A 20,516-nucleotide genomic window follows, 5' to 3' on the forward strand; every position below is an offset into this window, starting at 1 on the left:
CTTTTCATCAAATTCAAACAAATGCCTTCAGTCAATGAGGTTAATACCCAAGAGTTTCCTAGGAGTGAACAATTCAGCATGTACTCAAACTATAAGGTCTAGAAGCCATGATACGGATGGAAACGTGAAGGACTATTTCCTCAGTGCTAATTCTCTCTGTGGGTACAGGTGTGTGTCAAATGGATGTGGCCAATTCTCCTTGAATATATATACCTTGCTGTAGAGAGTCTTGTTCTTTTCAGCCAGAGTGAAATCAGGGGTATCATAGGCATAGCAACCAATGCCTTTAAGCCAAGTCAAGTCTTCCTTATATTTTACCTGGGAGAAGAAGAACATCAAAGAGTTCTAAGAAGCCATCTCCAAACAGCAGTAAGTTAGTATCTATACAAGTGGAACAAACAGAGGCCCCACCCCTTGAGGTATAATTTCAAAGAAGTTTCCAGTAATACTGACCTCTGTTATATTGTTCTATAACATATGGAAGTTTTCCATTTTTAATACTAATTAAAGCAATTAAAATTTAACAAGCATACTTTCCTAGAGAGTATATCATTAGCTTGGCAGCTATATTTTCATACAGAGAGTTGAACTTTCTAAGTGAGCATTGTTATGTGTCTTAATTGCTTCATGAAGTTGTCACTTCAATGGATCAAAAATAGGCTATTTCCTAGATGATATATATCACTTCCAGTACTGTAATATGGTATCATACATTTAGGAGAAAAATAGGTTTATAAATTTGAATATACATTTCCTTCTCCCAAGTTGAAATTCACTCACTTAGCAATTGAGTTTTATGATTTAAACATCCACACACAAAATCTAAAATCTAGCCAAGTGTTTCTTCAGTTTTTATGAAGTGTTTGATTTCACAGCTTAAATGGGAATACGAATTTATATGTGAAAACAGAAGATATCAACACTCACATCACTGACTGCGTCAGTGACTGCTCGGTGGTGGAAATGCTCCGGACGATCAGGAATGGACCTCCAGATACCCAGCTGGCTCATGTAGTTCTCCTTGTATTTTATCTGTTATAAAAAACACAAAGACAGCTGTAAGTCTTACCCAAAGTTAATGTAAATATGGCTTCTTCTCTCTGGAGAACTTTAGAAGAGGGAGATTGCTAAAAAATATATGTATCTATGTGGTGAGTTATAGAGCCCAACACAAGTAGAAATATTTAGGGACATACTTTACTGATGTCATCTGTGACTTTGCGATGATAGACAATGTCTAGGGCATCTTTCACCGTGTGGTATTTTCCTTTGGTCTTTTGAAATGTTTCTTTGTAGCGTAGCTAGAAAGAAAAAGCACATGAATTACAAAAAACTACCAAGTTAAATAACTGAGCTCTTTTACGCTTGAACTCTCTTGTCTTCTCTCTTTGGTTTTCCCATGAATACATTTAGGGAAAATTTAAAAGCTTTTTTCAGACCCTAGAAGAGAAAAAGAACATTAGGGAAAACTGATGAAATCCAAAGCAACTGTGGAATTTAACTGATCATAATGTATCAATCTTGGTTCATTGGTCATGGCAAATCTACGATGGTGATATAGGTGTTGGCAACAGGAGAATAGGGGTGTTCCCCTGGGTGTGGGGCATGTGAGAACTCTGTACTATCTTTGACACTTTTTGGTAAATCTAAGACTACTTAAAATAAAAAGTTTTTAAAAATGTAAAACATAAACCAAAAGCTCATTTGAGAGGGAGAAAAAAAAACCCAAACAAACATAACATTGTTGAGCCCAAGATATGCTAATGTACCTGGAAAAGGGAAAAAAGTCTAGCTTCTAACTCCTGGTATTAAAATGCCTTCTCCACTAACCAGTCTTAAAACTTTATTTCATTATAATCTTTATCTTTGTGATATTTCAAGAGAAAACAGCTCTGATTCTAAACTGAGAACATCATAGAAGATTTATCTAATCTACACAAGATGGGTGCTTCTCTGCATAACCTATTTTCAACGTCAAACGGTTCTTTTCTTTTTGGGTAGCTGAGCAAACACACAATGAAAGGTGTCTTTTCTTTGACTTTGTAATTTTGTTTTTTAGATGGATCATAAGATTGCTTAGATCTACTTGTGGGGCTAGCCACGGTTAATACACTGAATTAAATGCCAGATACTACCGTTGTTACATTAGACTATTGTAAAGATCAGAGTTATCAGAATTTCTACTGATAAAGCCCTAGGGATGGCACTGTCCAGTGGGGCATGATGAATCCCAGGGCCAGTTTCCATGTGTAGTCACTGCTGTAAGATATTAATTCAGCTTGGTTCAAATAAATATTCAACAGTAGATTTTGAGGGGAGTATATGATTTTTTTCCCAGTATGTATGTATGTATATGTGTGTGTGTGTGTATATATATATGTGTATACACACACACACACATACACACATACATATATATATATACTTTTTTTTGTGAGACGGAGTCTTGGTCTGTCGGCCAGGCTGGAGTGCAGTGGCGCAATCTCGGCTCATGCAAGCTCTGCCTCCTGGGTTCATGCCATTCTCCTACCTCAGCCTCCCGAGTAGCTGGGACTACAGGCACCCTGCACCGTGCCTGGCTAATTTTTTGTATTTTTAGTAGAGACGGGATTTCACCGCATTAGCCAGGATGGTCTTGATCTCCTGACTTGTGATCCGCCCGCCTCGGCCTCCCAAAGTGCTGGGATTACAGACGTGAGTCACCGTGCCTGGCCCCAGCTTATATTTTAAGCACTAACTGGCATTGCCTTTTTCTAACTAGTAGGCTCTTCTCTGCTCCAAATAAAAATTCCTAATAAAATTATGGAACTAAGACATTGTTCACATTTGCTGTACCTTCTCTTTTCTGCTTAGGGCGTACTGCAGTTACCTTAAGATGCCTTGAAATCCTAGAGTTATGTTGCTAAGTTGAGGGGGTCATGAAGTTGGCTTGATTTTTGGCTCAGTTTAAGTCCCAACATGTCTAGTCCTCTAGGGGTGTGGCTCTGGTAATGGGTACAGTGAATTCCTGGTTGGGCCCTGAGACACAAAACCTGTAAGGACTGGCTATTTACCTTGGAGTCACTATTTCACATCTTCATTAACTGATTATTACCATTAAAAGGCAGCCTTGCCCTCGATTGTGTGATATGGAAAATGAACATCTGTCCTCCCTAATTTTAACCATTGTGTCATGCATCATTCACATGATCTATATGCAACTAAGAGAAGAAAGGGAACAAACATTTTCTGAGTGTCAACTAGGAGCCCAGCAGCATGCTAGACACATATACATTATATTGTTTGGTTTTACTTAATTATCTCAATTTTCATTGTCATTCCATATATATGAAAAGAGACTTGGAAAAATTAGACAAATGATATAGAATCATACAGCAGGCAAGTAATAGCATCAGGATTTGAATCCATGTCTGGCTGACTCCAAGACCATAATTTTATGGATAAGTAAATTAACTGTCAAGTATCCCCAGAAAATGCTACTGAAGAATTACAAGAAAGGGTCATATTTTTACTCAGGAGAGAATTGAGAATAATAGGCTTCTGGTATCTCTCAGCTATTTTGCCTGACTGGTATTCTTTGGGCCATTTTTTTTTCCTCCTTAAAAAAAAAGTGTGTTTTTTTCCTGGGCCATGACTTAGAACTATGGATACGGCTGAAATATTTTATGTTTCTTAGGTACTTCAACCTCAGCTCTCCCTATCACAGCAGAAGAAAAAAGGAAAGAATGCATACGTCGCTGGCATTCCAGTAAGCCCTCTTGGCTCTGATGAGGATTGGCGTATCTGGAACTGGAGTGTACTTGTCCTTCATCTTTTCATATTGAATCTTGTACTTTTTCTGAGAAATAAATACAGAAGAGAGAGACAAGTTTAAATGTCTTCCCAATTCCTAACCAAGCCGCAGGTCTTGTGGAGGGGCAAATGTATTACACACTTTAAGAGAATAGCTCTGCCTTTTGTGTTTTGATGATGCTGAGCACCATTTATAGTAATGAACTCTCTGATCAGGGTAGCAGGGGAAGGTTTTAACAAAGTATTTTTCCTTTTACCCAGTGCCTCAGTGCTGAATTCCTATCTTACCTCGCTGACCATGTCTTTCACGTCTTTAGCGTGCTTCAAGGCTGTGGTCTGGTTTCCAGCGTGATGATGGGGTCTCTCTTTGGTGGCAAGTTCAACATACAGATACTGAATAAGAGAAGAAAGTGAGGTGTCTTAGAGATAAAGCATTTAGTATTTAGCATTCAGTCCACTTCATTCATTTCTAACCATTCAGCGGGAAGGTGGTATCTGCTTACTGTCCTGATGTTTGCTTGTTTTTTTGTTATATGTGCTTCTGTTCATTTGTTTCTCTCTGTATCTCATATTGGAAAACACATATACATACTCCAGTTATCTAATATGCCTACTGCTGAGTACGATCCAAGCAAAGCCATGTGATAAAGAATGCTAACAGAAGAGTGAGAGGATTCTGATAGACCCCTCAACATATTTTCCCCTCATTTTTGCTTGAATACATGAAATATAGCTTCATTTATCTGTGGATAACAGGAAGATCCTACAGAATGATCAAGCAATTATTTTCATTAGTTTGAGTCCACAGACTTCACAAGTTTTATAATACTTAGGAAAGAAGATATGGCATCCCTTGCCTGAGTAAAAACACAACCATAATGATCATGGCCCCAAAGAGAACTGCTTCTTCAAGTGTAGTGTTAGTGGGCATGAGGTTGCAGCCAGGACAACCAAGTGTGTGAGTCTGCCACTGGCCAGGTGACCCCCTGTGATGCCTGAGTGGCAGGTTGATGAACCTCTGAGCTTACCTGACTCTGAAGCTTCTGCCCTCGCTTGGCTCTTAAAAGATCAGGAGTATCAGGAACTGAAGTAAAGATTGACTTCTGCTTCTTGCCTGCAGCTCTGTAGACCAGCTAGACATAAACGAAGTCATCACCATCATTTCTGTTTCATGAGCATGTTATGTTCTCTGCAGATGCCTTCACTGCTTTTACATAGAAAAGGTAGGAGCCCTCCCACTGCAATGATTGCAGTTTCTTCCCAATAAACCAAGCTTTTATTTACCTCTTGCACCCTCCTTTTCTCTTTTCCCCTGTGTCAAAACAAGAGACATTCTCTAGCCTGTCCAAAATTCAAGCCTCCTGCTGTGTTCTTGGTCCCACTTGCAGTTGTCCCTTCTAGTACCCTATTCCAGCAATTGTCCCCTTCTCCTCTGTATCTTCCATCCTTCTTGTTTTCCCAACCCTGTCTTCACCTGCAAACAGACTCAAGACCTCCCGTCATTAATTAAGCCTTTTCCAGCCTCTAGCCAGTGGCCTTCATTCTTCTTTTCTCAGCCAAGTTGCCTGTGTTTCTTCTTTGCTTCTCTTTTGATTAATTTCTCAAGACCATAGTTTGGCTCCCCCCTACTCACACCAATGAAGTCACACTCATTGAGACTACCAAGGACTTCGTGATTGCCACGAACACTTCTCTGTAGCAACTGAAGCTGCTCAGTGTTTCATTCCTGAAAACTCTTTTCTCTGGCTTCTATTCCACCATTCTTCCTTAGGTGGCCTCCTGTCTTTTAGGCCTCCTCATCAGCCTCCCTCTGTGGTTCTGCTCTCATGCAAAGGCTGCTGTTAGCTGGGGTGAAAGATTGGCCCCTTTCACCCAAGACATTCTCCTGGGGTGATCTTATCTGTACCTGTGATCTCAAACATCACTTTGAGATTGATGACTTCCAAATCTACATATCCAGTGTCTTTCCTGAGCTCCAGACCCAAGTTTTCTGCAACTTTCTGAATTTGGGTGATTTACCATGTTCATTGTATAATTCTTTATAATGCCTCTATCTCTATCTCAAATTGCTTCTCCTATTTTCTCTATTTTGCTAAATGACTCTTTGATATCCCAGTTACTCAGGTCAGAAACTGCGGGGAGTTATCCTAGGCTCCTCCCTTATTCCTACATCAAAATGGTCATGAATCCTGGGCTTCTCACTTTGTGATATTTTGAAATCTGATTCTTTACCAGCACCACTGCTCTAGTTCAGCCTTCCATCTTATTTTCTACATGTCGAAACCACCTGCTCAACTCCTCTATTGGACCACTCCACATGATTCATCCATCTTTCGAAAGTCTGAGACACATATTTTTTTAATGCTCAAATCTATTCTTCATAGAAATAATTCTTCAATGATTTTTCATAAGGTCCAAGGGCATTTACATAACACCTACGAGTCTTTATAACCTGGCTCCAACCCATATTTCTGTAATAGCTTCATTTCCCAGTGTCCTGCCACACCCCCCATGTGCTATGTAAACTACTCCCAGTTACAAGAACTCATTATGGCTGCTTTCACAGAGTGTCCTTCCTGCCTTGAATGTTCTTCTCCCTCTTATTTGCCTGGAAAACTCCAAGAGTCCATGCTGTCTTGACTATTCCTATATAAGACCATTTATCACACTGATGCCTGTTTCTTCTCCAAGACTAGGGCACAGCAGTTCAGTGGTACGATCCTTTCATCAACTAGAGCTCAGACAAAGGGCCTAAAAAATAATAGTTCCCTAATAAATGTTGAAGGAATTTAATATAATGAGGCAAATGAGAAAGAACAAATGGAAACCAAATAAATTCTAATCATGGATATAAATACCAGTTGAACAGATAAAATGTAAGAAATACACATACACACACACACACGTCAATTTCTTTAAATCCGAATTATATACCACTGCAAGTTAAAACAAAGTGTAACTCGTGGGTTTGGGGCTGATTTTATCATGTTACTATTGAGAGGAAAGAGATAAACTAAATGAAAACTTAATGTTTCTTACAAGCTAAATTTTGAGTAAAGTAAATCAACAACTCATATAATTTTATGGTTAAAATGAGCTCAAATCATCATTTAGTCCAATTCTTTAGGAAATTAGGGTGCTAAAGTTGTGAATTACATAAGGTCATACAGCTAACTGGAAGTAAATCTGGGACTAAAACCCAATTCTCCCAAGCCATTTTTTTCTTATTTTAAAATTTTACTTATGTATTTATTTTTAGAGACAGGGTCTCACTATATTGCCCAGGCTGACCTCAAACTCCTGCACTGCAGTGATCCTCTGGTCTCAGCCTCCCAAGTAGCTAGGACAATAGGTATGTACCACTGTGCATGGCCTCTATGCCATTTCTAGAATTATACATTTCTCTGTGTATTATATTTCCCCTGTACTTAGGTATGCATCGCTTATGCTTCTTGGGACAACATGCCTGCTTCCTAGTACTACAAATGTGTATATGTCAAGAATCTATACAATTGAAAGACAACTCAAAAATCAGTAACTTCTTTTGGCCATCACACTTTTTACTAACTCAATGTTTTCTAAACTTTCCTGGTATTAACTCCCACCACGGTTCTTATTAAAAACGGATTCGTAGGCTCTCTCCCAACCCTTCTGAATTCAGGGGAGTGGCTTGGATCACTCTTATGTGATCTGGGTCTGGGTCATTCTTATGGAGAGGCAAATGTGGTGCAAACTGCTCTACTGAAAAATATCCATTCTTCTTCCTCAGTGCTGATGCGCAATTTGCACAAAATCCCCCTGGGAATTGAGAAGAGGAGAAACTAAAGTTTTAGATAATTCTGAACCCAGAAAGCCAAAAAGAGTAAAGGTATTTCAGAGTTATCTTTACTCTGAAGCACTGTAAGTTACCATTTTATTATGATTATGATTATGATTATTTGGTAGCTGGAGGAAAGATGTGGTGCAGTGGTTTTCAACACAGGTTGCATATTATTAAACAGAATCTCTGTGGAGCATCTAAAAGTATACAGATGCCCAGACACAGAGAATCAGAGTCTGGTGTGGAATTAGGGGTCAGGGCCCTCTCTGGGTGGTTTTTAAATATTTTACAGGTGATTCTCATACTGAGCCAGAGTGGAAAAGCACAACTTTACTAGGATAAAAATAACATAAGCATTCTAGTCTAAGTGTGAGCACTGGCTGAAATAACACAGTGAAGCTTTTAGAAAGCAAATGGGCTCAATGTTGCATTTGCAAAAGCTGAAGAGTTAGTCATCCTCTGTCTCTGGCTCACTGAGTATAGGAAGCTGCATATCCCCTCCACTGAGGGTGACATTTGGTATTTCAGGGCATCGCTAAGAGCATAAGATTCCTAATCAGCAGCCATCAGAGCTACTGAGAAGGATGAAATGGCCTGGAAGCCAATGCTCAGCTGGGTGAAGCCACAATACAGAATGGTGAATGCACAAACTGTTGAATGGAGCTACAATACCAGAGAGACAGTAAAATGAGAATGGCCAACTGACCTATAAGAGCAACCATTTACACTTGTGAAATGCCCTTTGGCAAACATGCACATCTGTTATGGCCAGGGCACTATGGGACACACATAAATAACATGGGGTCCAATCATCAAGGAACCAGCACGCTAAGTGAGAGAATCAGATCTATTCACAAATAACTGCAATATATCAGGAGCCTCAATGCCAAATGAACATGAAACTAAGTAGTGTGTTTTTTACTGAGTGGGCAGCAGAGCAGGGAGCCATTGAAGACTTCTCCAATGGCGCTGCCATGTTCAGGGCTCCTGATAGCAGGAATTAATGAAAATTTTGAAATAAGTTTAGAGACAACAAAAATAATAAGTAAGAAGCCCTTTCTAGGCCAAGCGTGGTAGTTCATGCCTGTAATTCCAGCACTTTAGAAGGCCAAGGCGGGTGGATCACCTGAGGCCAGGAGTCCAAGACCATCCTGGCCAACATGGAGAAACCCCGTCTCTACTAAAAGTACAAAATTAGTCAGGCATGGTGGTGCATGCCTGTAATCCCAGCTACTGTGGAGACTGAGGCAGGAGAATTGCATAAACCTAGGAGACGGAGGTTGCAGTGAGCTGAGGTCACACCATTGCACTTCAGCCTGGGCAACAAAAGCGAAACTCCATCTCAAGAAAAGAAAAAAGAAGGTCTTTCTAATCTATAAAATCATGCAAAACCCCTCATCAGCCCTAGACATAGGAAGAGCAAGTATGAATATGCTTATCTTACCAAAAGGGGGCAAAGTAAGTAAACTGAGGTAAAGTACAGTTGGTTGACTTGCTTGACATAGTAGCCATTCCACAGTTAAGAGGGGAAGTATTTTACCTGCCACAGTTGCCTGAACAGCGATCACTAGAGGAACTAAGAACTTTGTGGAGTAATTTAGTTTGTACTGGTCAATTTGGTTGACTTTAGTGACAAGTCAAGTGTCCTTACCTCACTCAGATGTGTCTTCAGTTCTTGCACTTTTCTGTATTCTGGAGTGTCAAGCACCACTTTGTATTTGTCTCGCATCTTCCTTGCCTTATCAGTGTACAGGTAATTAGACTAAAAAAAAAAAAAAAAAAAAAAACAAGAGAAATACAAGTTGATTAATCACTTATGGGATTCATGTCATGTTGTCTTTCAAATGTCTGGCATGTGTAAGCTGAGCAGGGCTTTCATGTGTCCTGGATGTCTTCCCAGGCAGAAGCAAAAACAATTGTCATTTAAGGAAGCTCAGCACCTTCCACAGGAGGCACAGATCACATTAAGCAGGTGATAACCGGCTCAACTGAGTTAATGGTAAATTTCCCCTTAAAAGTAGCTGCAGGCTAAGATCCCTTCTGCCTAGCCTTGGAGGCTGGTGATGGGGGCATCCAGCTGTGCAGGGGTAATTATGCATTGTGATGATGCGCACTCACCCAGAGCTTCCGCAAGTGCCGGGAGCGGACCATGTCAGGAGTGTCATACAGGAAGCAGCCAAATCCCTTCAGGATCTGCAAGTCCTCTTTGTATTTAATCTGAGAGGCAAACACAGAAATATAGCTGGTAATAAGCAAATGTAAATCAGGAAACACAAAAGATGGAGTAGCAACACTTCTTAATTACTGTATCTTTCGTTTTGGTTCATCTACTCTTTTTTTTGAGACAGAGTTTCATTCTTGTTGCACAGGCTGGAGCGCAATGCCAAGATCTTGGCTCACTGCAACCTCCACCTCCCGGATTCAAGCAATTCTCTTGCCTCAGCCTCCCTAGTAGCTGGGATTACAGGTGTACATCATCATGCCCGGCTAATTTTTGTATTTTCAGTAGAGACGGGGTTTCACCATGTTGGCCAGGCTGGTCTTGAACTCCTGACCTCAGGTGATCTGCCCCCCTCAGTGCTGGGATTACGGGCATGAGCCACCATGCCTGGCTGGTTCATCTACCTTATACTCTTAGTTTACTTGCACCCAAATAAGTCATGGGTTTTTTCATTTAAGTCTCCAGCCCCAAGGTGAGGAGAGAACACTGCTATTATTTTATTACTGTAATATTGATCGGAGAAAAGAACAGATTGAATGGATTGATCTTTTAGGAGGAGAGAACATACAAGGAGAGTGAAAAAAGTGGCAGCAAGAAGTTGCTAACGGGGTCAGAGTAGGGATGAGTGAGAGGAAAATACTCAACATGACCTGGGACGGAGGCCACATAGGGAGTTAGGGAGTGAGGAGTTGGAATGATTCCGTGTTGAATGTAGAATGGTGGTCACTGAGTGATCAAGAGTAATGGCAATTCTGTCTTTCCCAAGTGGTCCTCTTATTACTGTTTCCATAGCTGGAGAATTGTGGCATCCTCCTCCCACATTGTCTTACCTCCAACTTGTACTCTTTGTTTAGAAGTGCTTATCAGAAAAGGCTGTTCCAAGAACACTGGTTGTTTTAACTGCTGAAAGCAAGCCTGCCTCTTGTTAAGACTACTCCAGAAAGACCCCTACAAGATGCTTACATCACTGGTAATGTCTCCTACGTAGCGGCAATGGATCACTTGGGGTGTGTATGGCAGAGAGATCATGTGGCCCTGCATCTTGAAGAAGTCTGATTTGTAGATCAACTAAAGAAAAAAAATACCCAAAAACACATGCATTAGAGACCGAATGATTGACATTCATCCCTGGTCTCTACTCCCTGTCTTTCCTAAGAAAATACCCACCTCACTGACAGCCTCTTGTGTCTTCTTGACTTGGCGGATCTCAGGGGTATCGGGAGTTGTATGGATCTTGTCTTTCAGTTTGTGGTACAATTCCCGATACAGTCTCTACATTGGAGGAAATATCATTACAGGTATTTAGTAAGGGATGATGAGAGCATCTACTGACTAATCAAGAATAAAATATTTTAATAAGGAAGAAGGGAGGAAATATCAAGGATATAGAAAATGATTGAGATTAGGAAAAAAGGAGAAAATGAGAGTTATTTCATTTTGGTGAAGAATTCTGAGCACAAAGCCTTCCACTTTCTATTAGATGGTTGCATAGTAGGATCAGATATGCAAACCAATAGTTGGTGTAGAAAACCAGGATCATGAGTCAGACTAAAATGCAAACTTATTAAAGATTTTTGAATATAAATGTCAGAAGAAGAAATTATTTCTTTAGAAAAGTTTTGCATCATAATCTATGGACCCGAGTCTCTCCAAGGCATTACCAGATACAAAAAAACCACTGCTGAGAAATATCAGTATCACAATGTGACAATAAGGAGCTTTTTCGTTTTTGCTGGTATGTAAATTTACAACTGAAATACAATTAATTCTTAATGCACTTCAAACAAAGCCATGGCTATTAAAACTCAATATGTCTCTTGGAGAATCAGCATTCAGGTACCTCGCTGGTAACATTGTTGACTCTCCGGACGTGGACAAATGGAACATCTTTGGGACCAAGTGTATACCCATATGCCTTGGTGTGTTCGTAGGCTTCTTTGTACTTGAACTGCAAAAGCAAAGTTGGAATGAGATCAATGATGGGTAAACAAGAAGCGACATTACATTTCTGCAAATAGAAGAGATGTCACCTTTATTTGAAAAATTGCTCTTTTTAAGGATTAAGTATGAAGAAAAGTCATTGACAAAATTTCAGTATTAATCCAAGCCTTGAAAATTATGTCTTGTAAAATAAAACCAGGCCCAGAAAAGAATAAAATTCGACCTTGCCTAGGTGAAATCTGTTTGCAAACAGGGAGGTATGCAAAATGCCAGAGAAAATCTATATTTTTAGCCCCAATCTAGCTAGAAAATTAGAAAATACAATTAGGTGTTAGATTATTAAATCTATCATATCTATAGATAAAGATATAGATATACACACACACATATATATAATATACTTCCAAAGATGTTATATCTTCTGCAGTGAAACATAGCAGAAGGAAGACAATGCTATCACCACACCTCAGTAATGCGAAGTTGCATTTCCAGTAAATGGCTTGGGATAATTCAGGGTGCATCTGTGCAAATTAAGGCCAGCAGAAGTAGAGGCATCATGACAGCCATGGGCCCTCAGCCAAGGCTCCCACGAACATCTTGTTCTAACCCACAGGGCTACCCAGGCACTGCTGAATTGCATAAGCGGTCAATTCCACAGCATCCCTCAAAAATGTGCTGTCTCTCCTCTCCAGCTCCCATCATTCTATCAGTTTGAACCTTTAGGGTGTGACTGGAGGATTAGAACAGGCTGTTAATTAATATGAGTCTCCTGCCACCCCACCTTCAGACCCATCTCAATGAAGAGGAGACTACTCACATAACTGCTCATGTAACGGGTGTCCTTGACGTGTTTGAAGTGAGGAGTGTCACCTGGAAGTCTATATCCAGTGGGCAGGGTGCGCAGGCTGGTTTTGTATAGGTTCTGCCGGAATGAGGAAGAGCAGGTTAAATGACATCTGGCATCAAGTAACTGATCTGAGCTTAACAAATCACATATCACTCATGTTAGGTTTTTGACTAGATACTTAATATACTTATGCTCACTGAATTGATTTCAGGAAAGAATTAAATACATTCTAAGAGTCATAAAATGAGTCAGATGACTCTTCACTTATTGTTTTGGAAAAATAGAACAATGAGTGAAATGGTTTATTGAAAGTAATTCCTGGCCAGGTGTGGTAGCTGACATCTGTAATCCCAACACTTTGGGAGGCCAAGGCAGGATGACTGCTTAAGGTCAGGAGTTGAGACCAGCCTGGACAACATAGCAAGATCTCACCTTTCCAAAAAATTAAAAAATTAGCCAGGCATGGTGGCGTGTACCTGTAGTCCCAGCTACTTAAGAAGCTAAGGTGAGAGGATCACTTGAGCCCAGGAGTTTGAGATTGCAGTGAGCTGTGATTGCACCATTGCACTCCAGCCTGGGAGACTGCCTCCCAGGCTGTCTCGCTGTCTCCCTGTCTCCAAAAATAAAAAATAAAAATAAAAAAAAATTAAAAAGTAATTCCTCTATGCTTCTGAACATATGCCCAGTTGGCTGTATGGCATCTAGCAAGAATTTGGGAAATGCAGAGAAGACAGGTAACCAAGTGTCAGCTCTGCCATTACTCCGTCCTCAGGTGATGATGATATGCAAGCCATCACCAAGATATAGCCAGGCACATGTTTGTATTACCCTCTCCTGCCTCCTCCAAACACAGTATGTTGACATCAGGCCGGGAAGAGGTCAGGATGCACATGTTCATGGCAGAAAGGGAGGACAGGGAGGAGCGTCTGTCTGTGACCTTAAATACGCTGTCTTGGAGTTTAGGATTAAGAATTACATTTAAGGCCAGGCGCGGTGGCTCAAGCCTGTAATCCCAGCATATTGGGAGGCCGAGACGGGCGGATCACGAGGTCAGGAGATCGAGACCATCCTGGCTAACACGGTGAAACCCCGTCTCTACTAAAAAATACAAAAAAAACTAGCCGGACGAGGTGGCGGGCTCCTGTAGTGCCAGCTACTCAGGAGGCTGAGGCAGGAGAATGGCGTAAACCCAGGAGGCGGAGCTTGCAGTGAGCTGAGATCCGGCCACTGCACTCCAGCCTGGGCGACAGAGCGAGACTCCGTCTCAAAAAAACAAAACAAAAAAAAGAATTACATTTAAAATATGAAAAACCAAATTATTTTTATTTTCTAGACAGGGTCTCACACTGTCACCCCGGCTGTAGTGCAGTGGCACCATCACAGCTCACTGCATCCTTGACCTCCCTGGGCTCAGGTAATCTTTTCACCTCAACTTCCCAAGTAGCTGGGACCACAGATGCATGCCACTCTAATTTATTTTTGGGATAAATAATTTATTTTGGATTTATCCCAAATAAATAAAATAATTTATTTTGGGCCTCTCAAAGTAGCTGGGACCACAGATGCATACCTGGCTAATTTATTTATTTTTGTATTTTTATATAGACGGGGTTTCACAATGTTGCTCAGGCTGGTCTCGAACTCCAGGCTCAAGGTATCCGCCTGCTGTGACCTCCTAAAGTGCTGGCATTACAGGCATAAGCCACTGTGCCGGGCCACAATTATTATTTGTGGAGTTTTGCTCTTGTTGAAACGGAGTTTTGCTCTTGTTGCCCAGACTGGAGTGCAATGGCGCGATCTCGGCTCACTGCAACCTCCGCCTCCTGGGTTCAAGCGATTCTCCTGCCTCAGCCTCCCAAGTAGCTGGGATTACAGTCATGCACTATCACGCCTGGCTAATTTTTTGTACTTTTAGTAGAGATGGGGTTTCACCATGTTGGCCAGGCTGGTCTTGAACTCCTGACCTCAGGTGATCTGCCCACCTCAGCCTCCCAAATTGCTGGGATTACAGGCATGAGCCACTGCACCTGGCCCAAAATTATTTTTAATATTCAAGATGAGAAATAGCATTAAAAGTTGAGACCAAATCAGCACCACTGGGTAACACAGAATAGACAGGTTAAATATGCAGGTGGGATCCAGGTTCTTTCTCTTCTGAATTCCAGCAACAATTTCTAATTCCTCTTTTATTAAGGTTAAAGGCCTTGTCTCTGTCATCTTGATTTTCAGCTTTTTGAAAGCAGAGAAGGTATATTGGCTTTCTTTGTAACTTGTAAATATTGCTAAAACATGCCCATTTATGTTAGTTTGATTGCTCCATAGGGGGATCCTGGCAGCTAGGAGGGAAGACAGATTATGCTCTGTGTTTTTGTTTTTTCACCTCATGTGAATGAACAGTATTTATACAAGGTAAGGTCAAGAGGAAGCAAGCTGAGGTGATGGAATGGATTTCTGCTGGGCACTATCAAGTTCTCACTGCTTACCGAACTCTGGAGCTTGTATGCATGAAGGGCCCGGTCCAGATCCACGGTTTTGGTAGTTGGAGCCACTTTGCCTCTGACACTGTGCACATAGTCATAGTGGTAGACAGCCTGGTGCAGAAAGAAGCATTGTTAGAAGCAAGAGAATGGGAACCCAGGTCCCTCTTTAAAAAAAATAACGGTAGCCTGCTTCCCTTTGCCTGGAGAACTCATCTGACATATTACTGTGGCTTGTCCAATAGGATCAGAGCCAGCGTGTGGACACGTGATCACACTGAGAAACAGAAGAGATGGCCCAGGCATAAGAAGAGGAGGGGTGGGCATTTTACCACTAGAAGTTCCAAAATAATAGGTCTCAATGTTTGCACTCACTGGCGGGATCTGATACTGACTTTTCAACCTGTGGAGTTAATAAAGAAAGAGCAGCTTTGTGCCTGCCCTGCCTGCTCTGAGTCAGGCGTCATAGTGGGTGCTTCCTTACGTCCCCATTTTATGCATCAGAATGGGAGGCTCAGATGGATTAAGTGCTTTTCATAAGCCTTATAGATAATATGTGGTAGAGGCGAGACTGCACTCCACAACTCTAACTCCAGAGCCTGCTTGCTTCTTATTCTACCATAATTGGCTCTAATTTATTAAATGGCCTAGATGGAAATAAACTTGCTATGACACAGGGCACAAAAAACAACGTTGGAAGCACTAAGGCACAAAGTTACTTCATAGACTGAGATCACCTACAGCTCTACCCAAGCAAACTGCTTGAATGCATCAGGTTTCAGGAAACAATAGCCAGCAGCATCTTCAGTGCTTTCAAACACACCAACTCTGGTTTCCCAGTGAAAAGACTCGGCACTGCCCTGTCTATGGTTTTTGCCACCTCTGCTTGAGTGGTGGCCCTGCCTTTATTACTGTCCACTTAACTTCCCCAGAGAGCACTTACGTCACTTAGCTGTTTCCCACTTTTGACAGCCTGCACGTAGACTGGTGTATCTGTGACAAGCTTATAGTCATTCCTCGTTTTCAACATGTGAGCTTTATACTTGATCTGCCAAGAGGAAGAAAACAAGCCCATGTTGGACCATTCCTTATGCTCGAAACTGCTGGTTTTCATAGAGGGTTTGGTTGCTTTTAACTCATGAGATTTACATTCATCAGCACTTATTCAACAGACCGAGATGCATTTGAATTTTATAACAGTGTAACCAACACTTATATGGGGCTTCTAGAGTTTTCTAGGACACTTGGTAACTACTCTTCTAGGAAAGTTTAAGCTTTCTTACTGAAATGCTCATTGCAGTATTTAATTTGCCTGGAAAATCCTCTCTTTACAAATAGAGCTTGTCTATAGCATTGCAAACGCTAACAAATGACACTATCCTAAAATGGCAATTAAATGCTTGTTAATATATCCAAAATTGCCTAAAATGTAGAAAGAGAAGCCGGTGGTCCCTTCTCTATCAGAGATGATGGCGTACCTGGACTGCACTGTTTAATAAGAATGCCATATGCCTTCCTGAGAGATGGTTGCTCTGCTCCTAGCATCTTTCTCCAGCTCAGCCACCCCCCAGAGCTGGCCTGTGACAATGTCCCTATTTTACATAACCTCCTCTTAACTCTAGACTATGGGGAAATGGAAATATACTAAAGAACAAAACAAGGCAAACTCACATCATCACGCAGATCATAAGCGTGCTTGGCATGGAGGATTTCAGGAGTGTCCCAGACGTAGCAACCAATGCCTTTCAGCCAGTTGAGGTCATCCTTGTACACAATCTAGAGGGTTTTGATAGAGAGGATCAGAAAAAAAAATTGATCATCATAACTTAAACACTAAAAACAGGTACATTCTAGACTCAGAAGCCTTTGTGGAATGAGGAGCAAAGGCATCATGCAAAGAGGCTCAGGGGAGCCACAGAAACATGCGTACACAGAGCCCTGCTTCCAGAGACAGCTCCGAAGTCAAGTCAGACACATGGACATATAGGGAAGAAATAGTGGAAAAAGGCTAAGGTAAAGAAATGGGTGAGTTTGCTGCTCTTCTGGGTGGGGCCGTGGGGCGGGGCCGTGGAGGGGTCCTTCTTAAGTCACAGGCTTACATCACTGATCTGATCTGTGACTTTCCTGACGTGATCATTGACTTTCAAGTCGGGGTGGCAAATCCATTCGTGGAGGTGCAGGCGGTAATCAATCTCGCTGACTTTCTTCTGAGAATCCTTGGCGGTAACCATCTCTACCATGTCGGGCACGATGTGGATTTTCATCTTGTTCTTTTCATAAACTGATCTGTACAAGCGCTGTCAAGTTAAAATCACACGCCAGTTATACAGGAAATTGTGCCAAGGCATCATGGCCATACATGAGAAGTCAGGCTAACCAACTCACAGCAAACAGTTGGGGGCAGGGTGGGGACTGGTATTTTCTGACATTTTCTATAGATTAATAGGGGAAATTAAAAAAAAATAAAGCATTATAGCTGAAATAATATGTAGCTTCTTTACATGTGCACAGTCAGTGTCATATGCATTGGTAAATAGAACATGTTCAGGCTGGGCATGATGACTCACACCTGCAATCTCAGCACTGTGACATCGGCAATCCCAGCACTGTGGGAGACTGAGGCAGGAGGATCGCTTGAGCCCAGGAGTCTGAGACCAGAGTGGGCAACATAGCGAGATTCCAATCGCTACAAAAAATTAAAACCTTAGCTGGGTGTGGTGGTGCATGCCTGTAGACTCAGTTACTCAGGAGGCTGAGGTGGGATGATTCCTGGAGCCCGAGAGGTAGAGGCTGCAGTGAGCCATAATTGCACCACCGCCCTCCAGCCGGGGCAACAGAGTGAGACCTGTCTTAAAAAAAAAAAGTCCGGGGCTTGGCCGGGGGGAGGAAATGTTCCTATTAATAATACATGGCTATTTTACTTGACTTAAATTTGAAGTAAGGTCTTTGGAGTTACCCTCATGTGTTGCATAACAATGTTTCAGTCAAACGATTATAATGCTGTGTTTTTACTGTACCTTTTCTATGTTTAGATACACAAATACTTGCCACTGTGTCACAGTTGCCTACAGTATTCAGTACAGTAACATGCTGTACAGGTTTGTAGTCTAGGAGCAATAGGCTATCCCATCTTGGTATGTGGAAGTGCACTCCATGATGTTAGCACAACAATGGAATCACATAACGAGCGGCACAGTTCTCAGAATGTATCCTAGTCGTTAAGGGGCGTATGGCTGTACTTACATCGATGTTAAATTTGCCAACTCGGAGGCACCGTGCTGTGTTTGGATCATCGTCAACACTTCTTGGTAACGTATAAAGAGCTTTGAACTTTTCATATTCCTCCCGATATTTGACCTATAGAGAAAAAGTAGAAAGGAAGAAAGAGTTTGAGAGAGCAATGGATTGATATTGTTAAAACAGCATAAGACTTAACGGGAAAACCCGACTCTGAGATCCACCCAGCGTTGGGACACCACTTCTCTGAGCTCATTTCCCCAACTGTACAGAGCGATAGAGCAGTAGCGCCTGCCATGGGGTTATCATGTGGCTGAAATCAGACTGTAACAAAAGTACTTTGAAACCGGAGAGCACTGTGAAATTTTAGTTGCTATTTTCAAAACTCCTATAGCAATACTAGTACTTTTACTGCTACTACCAGCAATTCATTTTAAAGATTATGTAATTTAAAAATATTCTCTTGTGGTAATGGCTTTGTTTTTCTTACTACCATGAGTACAAGATTAAAACTGTGCTTAGGAATATCTTTGTTTTTAATAACTGAAAAGTCTGCTGCTAAGAAGACACAATCCTTGGATTTCAGTGTCTACAAGGCTTTCAAAAATACAGTGCAATCAACTTCTGTGGGATAACAACTAGTTCTTAAGCCATGGTGCCTATTAATTAGTGTTCCATGATTATATAAACCCAGATTAAGACAGAGACTGAGATCCAATCTCATAGCACACAATAATAAAATAACAATTCTTCCACAACTCCGAGACTCGCACCTCTGTAACAAGAAAGAGATGGGAGTATATGTTTGTATCAGAATTCCAGCAATGCTCTTCATTGACTATAGACCAACCAACATTTCCACCAGATTTTTCCAAAACAGAAAATCAGCTTCTTACATCTAATCTATTTCTCAGCTTCAAAGATGATAGAATTTAAAGACACCCTTTTAAACACACACACACACACACACACACACACACACACACACAAAGCTTCTTCCTAAAATAAGGTCAGAATACTTCTTTTAAAGGATTAATTTCTCTATGTTTTACCTTGCTCCAAAACCAACTTGCCAAGAATCTTGCCTCAATCTGTTCATGACTCAAGGGAAAAAGCCTCTTTTGAGCTTTATTAAATCTTATCTATAATACTTTTCTTCCAAAATGAAAAGTTTGCTCCTTTTTGCAATCTTCCAAATAGAGTTGGGTCTCGGTAAAATCACATACCTTACTTTTTCCTCCAGGCAAAAATTAAATAATTCCATAGACTGTCTAATGAAGTTTATTTCTAAGCTGTGCATCTGTAAGTCCAGTAGAATAGTGAAATCAATTTACTGAGTCACCAGCATTTAAATGAGTAGAACAGAATGGAAATGATCAGAGTGCACTGTCTCTAGTCTAGCAGTCGCTGCTCTTCTGTGAGACATTTGTGCCAGAAGAAACTCACATAAACTTCAGGGGTGTGTATGTGTGTATGTGAACTTGAAATAAAAAATAAATTTCCCACTGTGAGTCCTGGTCAAAACATGTTTGAGAAATGCTGATTTAAAGTGTTACATAAAATGTTCACAATTAAGAGATAAAGTCTCTAATTTTTCTGAAGGAGCACTGGGCTAAGAATTACAATAAAGGTTACAGGGAATTTTACAATTAAAGGTTTTACACAGACTTTAAAACAACAAAGATCAAAAGAGACAAAGAAGGACATTACATAATGGAAAAGGGATCAATGAAACAAGAAGAGCTAACTCTCTTAAATATATATGCACCCAACACAGGAGCACGCAGATTCATTAAACAAGTTCTTGGAGACCTACAAAGAGACTTAGACTGCAACACAGCAATAGTGGGGGACTTTAACACCCCACTGTCAACACTAGACAGATCAACCAGACAGAAAATTAACAAGGATATCCAGGACTTGAATTCAGAATCTCTGGGACACATTTAAAGCAGTGTGTAGAAGAAAATTTATAGCACTAGATGCCCACAAGAGAAAGCAGGAAAGATCTAAAATTGACACCCTAACATCACAATTATAAGAACTAGAGAAGCAAGAGCAAACAAATCGAAAAGCTAGCAGAAGGCAAGAAATAACTAAGATCAGAACAGAACTGAAGGAGATTGAGACACAAAAAACCCTCCAAAAAAATGAATGAATCCAGGGGCTGGTTTTTTGAAA

General features: G+C 41.0%; 1 protein-coding gene across 1 annotated transcript in view; it reads right to left on the bottom strand.

The window, feature by feature from the left end:
• NEB (nebulin) overlaps nucleotides 1-20,516 on the bottom strand; it is a 215,414-nt gene that overhangs the window by 50,761 nt on the left and 144,137 nt on the right. Inside the window, exons 97-113 of the mRNA XM_026453974.1 lie at nucleotides 18,342-18,455; nucleotides 17,198-17,395; nucleotides 16,770-16,874; nucleotides 16,042-16,146; nucleotides 15,105-15,212; nucleotides 12,592-12,696; nucleotides 11,674-11,781; nucleotides 11,001-11,105; nucleotides 10,797-10,901; nucleotides 9,731-9,829; nucleotides 9,264-9,374; nucleotides 4,821-4,925; nucleotides 4,081-4,185; nucleotides 3,734-3,838; nucleotides 1,197-1,301; nucleotides 928-1,032; nucleotides 214-318 (exon numbers count right to left, since the gene is read on the bottom strand). Of these exons, the coding sequence (XP_026309759.1) occupies nucleotides 214-318; nucleotides 928-1,032; nucleotides 1,197-1,301; nucleotides 3,734-3,838; nucleotides 4,081-4,185; nucleotides 4,821-4,925; nucleotides 9,264-9,374; nucleotides 9,731-9,829; nucleotides 10,797-10,901; nucleotides 11,001-11,105; nucleotides 11,674-11,781; nucleotides 12,592-12,696; nucleotides 15,105-15,212; nucleotides 16,042-16,146; nucleotides 16,770-16,874; nucleotides 17,198-17,395; nucleotides 18,342-18,455 (1,893 nt within the window). The remainder of the gene's footprint in view (nucleotides 1-213; nucleotides 319-927; nucleotides 1,033-1,196; nucleotides 1,302-3,733; nucleotides 3,839-4,080; nucleotides 4,186-4,820; nucleotides 4,926-9,263; nucleotides 9,375-9,730; nucleotides 9,830-10,796; nucleotides 10,902-11,000; nucleotides 11,106-11,673; nucleotides 11,782-12,591; nucleotides 12,697-15,104; nucleotides 15,213-16,041; nucleotides 16,147-16,769; nucleotides 16,875-17,197; nucleotides 17,396-18,341; nucleotides 18,456-20,516) is intronic.

This window comes from Piliocolobus tephrosceles, chromosome 11 (genome assembly GCF_002776525.5).
Source record: "Piliocolobus tephrosceles isolate RC106 chromosome 11, ASM277652v3, whole genome shotgun sequence".
Classification (NCBI taxonomy): Eukaryota; Metazoa; Chordata; class Mammalia; order Primates; family Cercopithecidae; genus Piliocolobus; species Piliocolobus tephrosceles.